General features: G+C 39.6%; 1 protein-coding gene across 1 annotated transcript in view; it reads left to right on the top strand.

The window, feature by feature from the left end:
* The first annotated feature begins 415 nt into the window (after positions 1 to 415).
* ADSS1 (adenylosuccinate synthase 1) overlaps positions 416 to 13,236 on the top strand; it is an 80,246-nt gene continuing 67,425 nt past the window's right edge. The window contains exon 1 of the mRNA XM_031953139.1: positions 416 to 1,745. Coding sequence (XP_031808999.1) covers positions 1,554 to 1,745 — 192 coding nt within the window. The 5' untranslated portion in view covers positions 416 to 1,553. The remainder of the gene's footprint in view (positions 1,746 to 13,236) is intronic.

Genomic DNA, 13,236 nt, shown 5'->3' with positions numbered 1-13,236 from the left:
TGAATTATATTCTTAATGTTCTGCTCCCACATTACTCCTATACTCAGAAACTTTTTATGGCTCCCAAGGGCTTATGAAATAAGATATAAACTCAACCATTGTCATGCAACTCCAACCTACTTGACCAAACATCTCAAGTTACTCCCCCTTCCTATACACTATGTGCCAGTCAAACTAGGCTCTATGCATTCAAAAGGGAATCTTTGAGCTGTAAACCCCCTCCCATCCCACTAACTTTGTTCCACTGAAGTTCCTTGCTTCTTTTAAGGTCTTCCACTCCATGCCATCTCCAATATGACACCTTCCCTGATTCTGTCAGCTGAAAGTGATCTCTTGCCCAATCACATTCTTCCTTGTGTTACCTATCTCTCTTAAACTATAAGCTCCACGAAAACAAGTGCCGTTCTTCTTTGATCCCTACACTCCAATAATTAGCACTCTCTCTTGAAATGACTTGGAAAATTTGCATATATTTTGCATTTAATTAGTTGTATGTATTTTGGATTTCTCTTCCCACCCCGTCCACATTAGATTGTTAAACTCTTTGAGGTTAGGACTAAAGGCTATCTATGTTGGCTTTATCTTTGTATCCCCAGTTTCACAAAACCTTGCACCGTGCACATGGGCTTTGTTGGATTGGATCTTTGAATCCTCGGGATCCAGAACAGAATCCTGGCTATAGAACAGTTCATGCTGTGAGTGGTTGCCGGTGTAGCGACCACTGGGTATAAGAAAAAGTTGGAGGAGTAGACCAGAGAGAAAGCAAAAATTACGTAAAGGAAGTCGGAGCAAAGGGAAATTAAGTGTTGCCTTTTGCAGACTCACAGCGTTCCAAACTGGGCCTAAGGAGAACCTTTCTGTTCTGTCCTCCCGATCCCCAATCCGCACCGGGAGTGCCCCTTCCTTGGCGAGAGGGACATCCCAGCTTCAAAGGATCTGGGGGTGTTAGAACTGGAAGCGATTTGGGGGACCAACCCCCTTCATTTTACAGAGGAGGCGACAGATTCGGAGAAGTCTTGCCCAAGGTCACACACGGAGTGAGGAACCGAGCTTAGTCCGTTATCAGGCTCCTGCGTGCGGCTCGCGGCTCAGAGCGCACTGGTGGATGATCTATTCCAAACCCTCTACAAAGTGAGGAAGAAATGCGCACCGGGGAGGGCAAGGTACGTGCCCAAGGTCACAGCGGCAAAGTCGGGATTCGAGCCGAGGTTCCCTCTGCGATTCACTGGGCTGCCCACGAGAGGAGTTTCGTACAGACCCGCGATGCCCGGTGTTCGCTCGCAGTGGTGCCCGGTGTCCGCTCGCAGTGGTGCCCGGTGTCCGCTCGCAGTGGTCCCCGCTGCCTTGCTGTCAGAGCGCCCAGGCCCCGCCGAAGGGCTCCCCCCACCCCCGCCCCTCCCGGGAGGTTACAGGCATGACGTCACCGCCCCCTCCCGGAGTCCCCGGCTCCATTTAATGGTCGGGACGCCGGGATCTCAGGGCGCGGGGACAGCACCCGGGCAGCTGCAGGCGAGCAGAGTTCCACGGAGGAGCCCAGCAGAACCAGCAGGAAGATGTCCGGGCCCCGGGTCCCCAATGAGCGGCCAGCGGGCCCTGGGGGCGTGAAGCGCGGGAGGCTGCAGCAGGAGACGGCAGCCGCGGGCTCCCGGGTGACCGTGGTGCTGGGCGCGCAGTGGGGGGACGAGGGCAAAGGCAAGGTGGTGGACCTGCTGGCCACCGACGCCGACGTCATTTGCCGCTGCCAGGTGCGTGCGCGCGAGAGGGCTCGAGGGGAGACTTCCCCAGAGACCGGGACGCGGGGACTCGGGGGCGGGGAGGGTATGGGGAGGGGGTACGGACAGCACTCCTCTCGATGGCCTCTAACTCCTCGACTCCGACCATTCCCAGACCCCTTTCCAACCTCACTCCAAGTCCCGGGCCCCTAACCACTCCAGGACCTTTATCTCCCTCCCCCCACCCCATTCTCCCTCACATCTCTGGCATCCCCTACCCTTACAGCCCCTTCTCCCTCCCTAGAGGCCCTCAACCGTGCCTTGGAATTTGGGTTTTATCCTTCCTCAAAACCCCTTCAAATCTCTTTTTCTGGCTTTCAGAGACCCCTGGGAATGGCCTACTCTCCCTCTCTCAAACATCAACTACTCCCAAGTCAGGAGCACCACCTTCACAGATCCCCATACACACTTCTCTCTTCTCCAGGATTCCTCTTATCTTCTCTCTAATTAATTCTGCTAGCGCCGCTACTCCATTCCCTTATAGACTTTTAGAGCTGAGAAGAGCATTGAGTAAAGAATGTCCCCAACCCCTTTTCTCAGGGCAACCCTCTGGGGGAGGAGGGCACTGGGGATGAACCAAAATGGTTGCTGCCCTGTAGGAGTGCCCCCCAAGAATAGCCCTGCTCCTAAATAGCCTCCTCCCTTGGAGGTAAAGGAGAGGGATAAGACTGAGGGGGTGGGGTACAAGGCTAGGCTATAAATAAACAAAAGCCACACAAGCTACTCAGCTGTGGACACCAGATCCTGAAGTGGGGGGAGGTGGAGGAGGAGAGGGGGCTGGGACTGTGCCTAGTGTCAGGTATCTGCCTTCCCTTCTCTTCCTTCTCTACCCAGTGGATTTGGAGTGAGAGAACCTAGCTTGAATCTTGGCTTAGTTGGTACCTGTGTGAACTTCATCTCTCTCACCTCAGTTTCTTCATCTGAAACAAAGAGGTTTTATTAAATGATCCTTAAGATCCAGCTCTAAAGCTGTGGTGCCTCAGTTTCCTTATCAGCAAAATGGAATATTTTATTATTCATTAAGCACATCCTTGTGCTAAGTGCCTGGTAATGTGACAAGACTCTTCTTTGGAGTTGCTTATCACCACACAAAAAACTGTCTTGCTAAGAATGATGAAATAAATAGATGGTATAGTGAATGAAGCACTGGATCTGAAGACAGGAAGACCTGTATTCCACTCCAGCCTAATTGACTTTAATGTCTTAGGATGATGTGTGACCTTAGAGGAAGTTATTTAATCTCTCTGTTCCTTTCTTTCCTCATATGCAAAATGAGGGGGTTTGGGCTTAAAAGAATTCTAAGGTCTCTTCCACTCTAAATGAAAGACTTCATGAACACGAATGATAAGGGTAAGAGCTATGAGAAATCTGAAATCTGAACATGGAGTTATCACTTTTTCTCACTTGGGGACTTTAGAGTAGACTTCATAGAGCTAATGGAATTTGAATCGAGTGGACCTGGAATTGTCAGTCAAAAACCATTATTAAGCACCCACTATGTGCCAGGCACTGATGCTAGCAACTGCAGATAGAGGTAAAAGACAATCCCTGCCCTCAAAGAACTCACAAAAGATTTCAACAAATCAACTAAATATGCATTTTACTAAATCTCTCCTATGTTCTAGATACCATGCTGGACAATAGGGATATAATGACAAAAACAAAACTTTCCCTGCCCTCAGGGAGCTTACATTATATGGAGGGAAACAACATGGAAATAAAAGTAAATGTAAGATGTATAGGTATAAGTTCTGGACCTGTGATTTTACAGAGATGTCCTCCATGTGGACACCCCTACCAATAAACTGATGCAATTTATAGTCTGGGAGTTATCCAGTGTATGAACCACCTAAGATCACACAACCTATATGGGTCAGAAATAGTCCTTGAACCCACGTTCCTAGGTCTGTATAAAATAGGAAGCAAACACAAAATAAGTTAGTAAGTGGAAGCACCAACAGTTGGGGGAATCAAAAAAGGCAAATGTAAGAGGTGAAGTCAGTGGAGTTTTGAAGGATATTAGAGTTTCCAAGAAATGGAAGTGAGAAAGAAGTACATTCCAAGTATGGGGGAGAGCCTGTGTAAAAGGTACAGAGACATAGAAACTGGAGATGGAATGTCCTGTTTGGGATAGGGTTAGTTTCTTTGAAATATAGAATGTATAGAATGTGTTCTTATGGAAAGTACAGAAAGCTATGCTAGAGTAAGTATGTGAAGGAATTTAAATGCTAAACAAAACAGTTTGTATTTGATCCTGGAGGCAATGGGAAAACATTGAACACATTGGGACAGAGGAGTGATTTGTTCAGACTCTGCTTTAGGAATATCATGGGTACAATTGTAAGGAGGTTGGAGAGGGGAGAAAGAGTCTTGAATCAATTCAGAAAGATGGGAAAGAGGAAGAATAGTCTAGTAGTCTTAGAATATCAGACAGATTGTAAAGTACTGAATGCCAATTTGTACTTTATCTGATGAGCAGTGGAGAGTTGGCAGCTAGGTGGGTCAGTGGATAGAGCACCAGACCTCAGGTCAGGAAACTTTATTTTCCTGAATTCAAATCTGGCCTCAGACCCTTACCAGCTATGTGACCATAGGTAAGTCATTTAATCCTGTTTGCCTCAGTTTCCTCATCTGCAAGATGAGCCAAGAAGGAAATGGTAAGCCACTTCAGTATCTTTACCAAGAAAATCCCAAATGGAGTCATTCAAAGTCAGAAATGACTGAAATAATTGAACAATGAGTCACTAAAGGTTTTTAGGTTGGGGACCGGCATGAACAGGGGGCATGTATCCACACTATAGAGTATACAAAGTAAAATACAACATATTATCTTCCCTGGTAAAGCTAATATCCTTCTGTATGCCTGCTTCTCCTTCAGACACACTTTTCATTTCTGGATTTTAACCTTCTATTCCATTCCATCAAGTCTGTGATTCACAAAATTTTGAAATCATAGAATGTCAGAAATTGAAGGAACCCTAAAATATTGAATAATAGTAATAGTAAAATGACATAACACTTTAAGATTTTCAAAAGACTATTCATACATTATCTCATTTGAGCCTGCCTATCCTGTGAGATAAGCACTCTTATTATCTTCATTTTATAGATGAAGAAACTGAGTCTAAGAAAGAATAAGTGATTTTCTTGATGTCACATTAAAGCTAGCAAGTTTCTGAACTATCATAGAATTTAAATTCAGGTCTTCCTGATTTTATGTCCGGCATGCTTTCCAAGTGAAGAAAAGATTTATCCAAAGTAACACAGCTGTAACCTCCTGTTTATTTCCTTATATTAAAATCTTAAGTCTAGTTTGTTACTACATTCTATTCATTAAAGCAATAACAATTCACATTTCTATAGGACTTTAAGATTTACAGAGTACTTTCCCTGAAATATTTCTGTGAAGGTAGCTAGCATTTCTACTATTATTTTCATTTTATAGATGAAGAAACTGAGGTCCAGAGAAAGTAAGAGGCTTGCCCAAATTTAAGTTAGCAGGTAGCAACCAGGATTTGAACTCAATGTTTCTTTATTTTATTCTTTTAAAACATTTATATTAGTAGTATTTTTAAATTACACATAAAGATGATTTTTAACATTCATTTTTATAAGATATTGAGTTCCAAAAATTTTTTTCTCTTTTCCTCCCTTAGCTTCCCCTTCCACAAGACAGCAAGCAATCTGCTATAGGTTATACCTGTACTTTTTTTTTTAATTAAAGCTTTTTACTTTCAAAATATACACATAGTTTTCAACATTCATCTTTGCAAAAAAAAACCCAATTTTTTTCTCCCTCACTTCCTCCCACTTCCTTCCTTAGATGGTAAGTAATCCAATATATATATACAATCATTTTAACATATTTCCATATAAGTTATATTGGGGGGGGGGGGAAATCAGAACAAAAAGAAAAAACACAAGAAAGAAAAAACAAATAAAACAAAAAAGAAGAAAATACTGTGCTTCAATCTGCATTCAATCTCCATAATTGTTTCTCTGGATAAAGATAGCATTTTTCATCCAAAATCTATTGTATTAGATCACTGTATTGCCGAGAAAAGCTAAATCTATCATAGTTGATCACACAATCTTGCTTTTGCTATGTATAATGTTCTCCTGGTTCTGCTCACTTCATTTAACATTAGTACATGTAAATCTTTCCAGGCTTTTCTGAAATCAGCCTGCTCATCATTTCTTATAGAATAATAATATTCCATAATTTATTCAGCCATTCTCCAGTCGATGGGCATTCACTTAATTTCTAATTTCTTGTCACCACAAAAAGAACTTCTACAAACATTTTTGCAATGTGGGTCCTTTCCCCTCTTTTATGATTTCTTTGGGATGCAGACCTAATAGTGATATTGCTGGATCAAAGATTATGCATTTTATACCTCTTTGGGCATAGTTGCTCTCCAAAATATCTGGATCCGTTCACAACTCCATTATGTATTACTATGTTACACTATGCATTACTGTCCCAATTTTCCCACATCCTCTCCAACATTTATTATTATCTTTTCCGTCATCTTAGGCAATGTGATAGCTAAGAGGAGTATCTCAGAGTTGTTTTAATTTGCATTTCTCTAACCAATAGTGATTTAGAACATTTTTTTCTTATGACTATAGATGGATTCAATTTCTTCATCTGAAAAATTTCTGTTCATATTCTTGAACTTAATGTTTCTTGATTCTAGGGTTATTTGGGTTATATTACTGTTTTCTTAATTTCCCTTTCTTCCTTGTTTAGAAATCTCTTAATCAGGTTCAGGAGTATCTTGTTAAACTTTCTTTCTGGTTCCTGTGTGATTCATTCATTGATAGAAGCCCAAGATTAGAAACCATGGCTCTGAAAACATAACTGTATTCTCTAACACCATTTCTGTAGTCAGTGGGACTCATTCCTCAAGTGTTTGCATACACCCACTCTCTCATACTTTCCCCATCTCTCATTCTGACCTACATACAAACCCCCTTCCCAATCCACATTGAGTTCCCTTCTTCCATACCCATAATATCTTCCCTGTAACTCCTGAAATATCCCACTCCAGATGCTTGCACTATGCTCTCTAGAACACCTGTTCTATAGGTAACAAATATGATTTCCTTTTAAGTCTTCTCCTTTCTCACTGTTTCCATCTTTTTGCTCTCTTTGAGACTTGGCTCTCCTCAGTGACACAGCCTCTCTGACCATCCTTTACAATACCAGTTGAACTTTCACTCATGACCTATGGAGGTATAGTCGTGGTACAAAAGTCATAATACTCCTTGATCCCCATTGCCACTTCCAATCATTCAGTAACTTCTCCTCTTTTGAGATTCATTTAATCCACATTTATCACCCAATAAAGTTTCTTAGTAGATATCATTTATCTAGTAGGTATTATCTATACTCCCCTTCCTTCCTCACTGAGTTTAGTGCTTGGCTTACAGTCTTTCTCTTCACCTCAATTCCTGCCCTCATTATTAGGAGACTTCAAAATTACATTAACACACTCGTTTCTCACTTCTTCAATTTAGTTATTTCCCATGACCTTCACCCTATACAGAAATGATCATACTCTTGAGCTTGCTATCATCCACAGGTGTTCTACTTAATGAACCATAAAATTCCATTATCTCCTTATAATCTTTCCTTCTTTTCAATCTTATTCTTTGTCTCAAAATCATGATCTTCAATCTCTCCACCTCTCAGTTTCTTCCCAAGCCATTCCTTTTCATGCATTTCCTATCTTGACTTCTTGGTCATTAAGACCATTATACTCTCAAGTGCCTTTCCCCCTTATCCTATCATCAGTCTTGACTACTATGCCTCAACTTTGTATTACTCCAACCATTTACTGGCTTCACTCCTTTTACTATGTTGCTGAACAGTCACAAAACCATTCTCAATGTATCCACTGAAATTATGTTATATAATTTCAATTTTCCCTCTCTGGAAAAAGATAATCCTAATTTTATACATCCCTAACTGAATCACTAATCTATTCATCATAGTGGTCCTTTCAAATATTTTCATCTCTTCATCTTCAAACCTTACATAATAGCCTTCACTCTCTTCACTGGGACCTTGCTTGATATTTCACTGAAAAAAATTAAAGCCATTCACCAAGAGTTTTGTCTTCCCCTTTCCTCATTATCTCTCCTTACTCATATGTCTTCTCCCATTTTCTCCTCCTTCACCCCTTTTTATATGAACACTTGACCCTTTTCTCCTTTCGAAGAACTCTTTTCATGCACTCTTGATACCATCCATTCCACCCCATCATCTCTAATAAATTACTCCATCCAATATCTCCACTTTCTTTTATTTTTGTAATAGCTTTTTATTTTTCAAAATACATGATAGTTTTCAACATTCACTCTTACAAAACCTTGTGTTCCATATTTTTCTCCCTCTCTCCCCATCTCCCCCTTCTCCTAGACACCAAGACCCAATATAGCTTCAACATGTGCAATTCTTCTAAACACATTTCTACATTTTTCACGCTGAACAAGAAAAATCAGATCAAAAAAGAAAAAAAAGCAAATAAACAACAACCAAAAAAGTAAAAATACTATGTTGTGATCCATATTCAGTCCCTATATTTCTTTCTGAATGCAAATGGCTCTCTCCATTACAAGTCTATTGGAATTGGTCTGAAACACCTCATTGTTGAAAAGAGCCAAGTCCTTCACAGTTGATCACAATATAATCTTGTTGCTGCAGTATACAGTGGTTTTTTTTTGTTTGTTTGTTTGTTTGTTTGTTTTTTGCTTCTACACCCTCCACTTTGCATCAGTTCATGTAAGTCTCTCCAAGCCTTTCTGAAAGTCTGGCGGATGATTCTTTCTTTCTGTCTTTCTTTCTTTCTTCCTTCTTTTCTTCCTTTCTTTCTTCCTTCCTTCCTTCCTTCCTTCCTTTCTTGCTTCCTTTCTTCTTTCCTTTCTTTCTTCCTTCCATCCTTCCTTTCTGTCTTTCTTCCTTTCTTCCTTCCTTCCTTCCTTTCATTCTTTTTTCCTTTCTTTTCTTTCTTTCTTTATTTTGCTGAAGCAATTGGGATTAAGTGGCTTCTTCAGAGTCACACAACTAGGAAGTGTTAAGTGTCTGAGGCCATATTTGAACTCAGGTCCTCCTGACTTCAGGGCTGGTGCTCTATCCACAACAATAATATTCCATTGCATTCATATGCCATAACTTATTCAGCCATTCTTCAACTGATGGGCATCCACTCAGTTTCCAGGTCCTTACTAATACAAAAAGGGCTGCTACAAACATTTTTGCACATGTGGGTCATCTTTTTTTCCATTTTTTATGATCTCTTTGGGCATCATCTCTACTTTCAATAATTATCCATCCTTAGTTGTTTTTTCTATTACTTACAGACATCTCCCTTATCCTTAAAAAAATTTCTCATACTCTTGCTCTCATCCTATATAGTTCCTTCCTTTCTTGACTAAATTCCTATAAGTGCCTCCACTTTCCCTCCTCTCATTGCTTTCTAAACTCTTTTCAGTTTGACTTCTAACCTCATTATTCAACTAAAATTGCTCTCTCCAAAGCTACCAATAATTTTTCCATTGTCAAGTCTAGTATCCTTTTCTCAGTTCTCTTCCATGCTATTGCAATAGCTTACTGGGTGGTCTCCCTGATAGAGTCACTCCCCTGTCCAGTTCATCCTTCTACTCAGCTATCAAAGACCATGTTGATGAGGAAGACCACTTCCTAAAGAATAGATTTTAACTATGTGACCCTGGGCAAGTCACTTAACCCCAATTGCCTCAGTTAAAAAAAAAAGAGTAGATCTGATTATGTCATCCCCAAATCAATAAACTTCAGTGTTTCCTATAGCCACCAGGATCAAATATAAAATCCTTTTGTACTTTTAAAGCCTTCACAAACTGGTACCTTCCTATCTTTCCAAATGTTTTACATTCATTCTGCTCTCAGATCATTCTATGATCCAGGGATGCTGGGCTCTTTGCTATTTCTCACATTTACCAAAACATCTAGAATTTATGAAGGACAAGGAAGGGGAATAAGGTGTTATTGTCCCTATTTTACAATTGAAGAAATTGAGATAGGCAGAGACTGAGTATCTTACACAGGGTCATACAATTAGTAAATGTTTGAGGCTGGATTTGAATTCGGATCTTTCTGACTCCAGGCCCAACTGTCTATTCAATATACCTCCTGTCTGGCTGCCTTTTTCTTGCTCTATTCATGACTTTTAACTGCTGCTTCCCCTTCTATACAGGAACGTTTCCTCCTCTTATCTCTGTCTCCTGGCTTTCTGGTTTCTGTCAAGACTTGGTTAAAAAGCCCATCTTCTGCAAGAAGCCTTTCCTGGCATTTTGTTCCCTCCTCCTTTTTAACCCTTCCTCCTAATTTCTTTCCTCTGAGATGATCTCCTATTTATATAAATATATCTTATAAGTATATAGTTGTTTGCCTGTTGTGTCCTTCATTAAAATGTGAGTGCATTGATGGCTTGAACTACCTTTCTTTGTATCCTCAGCACTTAGTAAAGTGCCTGGCACTTAATAAATGTTTTTTTGACTTGTTTTCTCCCCACATCCTCCTCTCTCCTTCAAAGTCCCCACCTTGAACGAGAAGAAAAGATAATAATATTATTTAAGTTCTACACTCTTCTCTTTCCTTTCTAGTACTTCAGAGTCATTAAATATACCTTAAGAATAGCATGGGCTTTAAAATCTTGGATTATCTTGGATAATCCACAAGCCAGAAAATGAGAAATGACTTTCAGAGCCAGGACTAATTAGTAATAATAATAATAATAATAAATACTTTAACATTTACAAGAGAGGCAGCATGATCTATTATAGCAGCATTCAAAATTATGGACTCTTTCATGGGGTCCTCAAGATCAAAACTATGTTCATGATCATTCTAAAATATTTTAATACAGTAGATTTTGATAGCTATAACTCAGATAAATAAAAGCTCATTGCAGGGAGGGGTCCTAAATAATTTATAAGAGGTAGGAAGTTAAATGGTACAATGGATAGAATTAGGAGGTTCCAAGTTCAAATCTGGCCTCAAATACTTACTACCTGTGTCACTTAACCTCAATTGCTTCCTCCCAAATTTTTTTTTTAATTTACAAGAGGTCAAAAGGATCTTGCGACCAGAAAGCTGTAGAACTTCTGGGGTAGGGGATCTTGAGTCACGGCCTTGGTGTCAGGAAGGCCTGGGTTCAAGTCCTGGTTGTATGACCATGAACTAGTCATTTAACTTCAAAGGACTCCAGGCAACTTTCTGAAACCTCAGTTGTTGATCTATATGGAGTGCAGAGTTCTTCATGTTAATGAAATCACCAAAAATCCAAACCAAAATATTATTTCCAAAGTGGTTTTCCCATTATAACCTTACAAGGTAGATAAGACAATTATCATTATCCCCATTTTACAAAGAGGAAACTGAGACTCAGAGAGGGGAAGTAATTTGCCCATGATAAAACAGTTCCATATTTATCAAATGTCTATATTCAAGGCATTAGGTTGTGTATTCCTTCTGTACTTTGCTATTATATTAGAAAAGATAAAAATACTTTACAAAGTATGCTTCTAATTCAGTGTCCATACCTAAAAGAAAGCTAACTTTGAGTATTTGTGTTCACTTGGTACATGCATAGGTAACATCTTCTAAAATCTTAATGTATCATGTTAGGTCTTGGGTGTGAAACGGGCTTGGATACAATAGGAGGAGAGATGTTATAAACAAAAACAGATAGAGACCTGTCTGGAAACCATCCGTAGACAATTGGGAAATTGTCAAATTTTTAGGGAGAGGAGAGGATCAGTGGACTGCCCAGAAGACTGGGCAGCACATTTGGGAATCCAGTCTTTAGGCTTTGCAGAAATTAGCAGGAACAGGACTAGTCCTATCTGACAGCACCTTCCTGCCCCAAAATGGAATAGTGAGTCCAGGTTGAAGAACTAGTAAATTTCCACAAAAAAAAACCCTGATATGAGAGTCAAGAGAATGGAGTTCCAGTCCCAACTTTGCCACTAAATTTCCATGAAAATTTGGGCACGTCTCTTTCCCTTCCTTTATATCAGAGTGGATAGAATAACTCCTATGACTTAAGTATAGTTCTAGAAGGGTATGCTTTACTCAAAAGAAATGGGTTATGCAAAAGGAAAGATAAAATGGAATTGTGCATACCCACATATTTACAAATATGCAAGTATATGTATACTATAATTATATACTAATGTAGAGAGAAACAGAGACAGAGAAACAGAAAGGGTGAGAGTAATGTGAAGAAAACCAAGAATTAGAGAAGAGAAGCATATGAAAATAATTTGGCTGAAGATCAGTGAAGGCAAAAATAGAAGCAATATTTTTGTGTGAATATACTACAGACCACTTGGACCGAAGGAGGCAATAGATGAGGGTTTTTAGAAAGGCTTAGATATCTGACTTGAAGATTTGATAGATTGGTGGCAGAGAAAGGGAACAGTCTTGTAATTTTATTACAATCTTTATTAAAAAGAACATGAGAATGAAGGAATTCCCTCTATCGATGAAGGTCTGAAAGTTAAATGACTTATCCAGGTTCATAAAGCCAGTAGATGTCAAAAGCAGAAATTGAACTAAAATGTTCCCAGCTCTGAAGATGACTATCAATTGCATTCAACTATCTCTCTGCTCTAAAGGACTTCAGACTAGATATCTAATGGAGCTCTCTGTCTGTGTCAAAGTATCTTGATTTGTTCTGATGTTCTAATGCCTTCAAAAAGACCAGTGAGAGGAAATTAAATTCTAGATTCTCATCAATAAGGAAATGAAAACTTTAAGTTGGTTAGTAAGTTCTCTATGCATCCAAATCATTCTCTTTAGATAATTAGTCCTTTTTCTGCCTCATTCTAATTTTTCCCCTTTGTGTCTTCAAGTCATCAAAAAATCATTATATACAGTGGAAAGAGCTTTGGACTTAAAACTAGGAAGATTTGGGTTCGAACTTGCCTCTGATATTGATCTGTGTGACCGTAGGCAAGACACTTAATCTCACCCAGCCTCAGGTTTCTTATCTATAAAACAGGGATAATAGCCTACCTCATAGGGTTGCTGTGAGGATCAGATGACATACAGATTACCTTGCAAATGTTAAAGTACTAAATAAATGCTAGCTGTTATTATATCTCCTGTATTATTATTATAATATCTCCTACATTGACTTCCCCTGTAGAATGTATCCTTTCTCTGTACCCTTAAAAATTGACTCTCCAAAAATTTAGGATATATGTTAGACTATGCTTGGCTTTTTTCCAGATCAGGCTTTTCCTGACTTTATCCCAAATTCTAAGATGGAGTTATCCCTCTCCAACAAAATTCTTATCATTATAATTCCAGGAAGTAGTTTTCCTTATTGATTATAATCTAGAATTTAGGTATAGTTTCTCTGCTTGGGATTATAAATCAGAATAATTTAGTCAAATTTGTATAATCAACATT

This window comes from Sarcophilus harrisii, chromosome 2, assembly GCF_902635505.1.
Source record: "Sarcophilus harrisii chromosome 2, mSarHar1.11, whole genome shotgun sequence".
Classification (NCBI taxonomy): domain Eukaryota; kingdom Metazoa; phylum Chordata; class Mammalia; order Dasyuromorphia; family Dasyuridae; genus Sarcophilus; species Sarcophilus harrisii.
The sequence above is the reverse complement of the archived record's forward strand: the minus strand, read 5'-3'. Positions and strand labels throughout refer to the sequence as shown.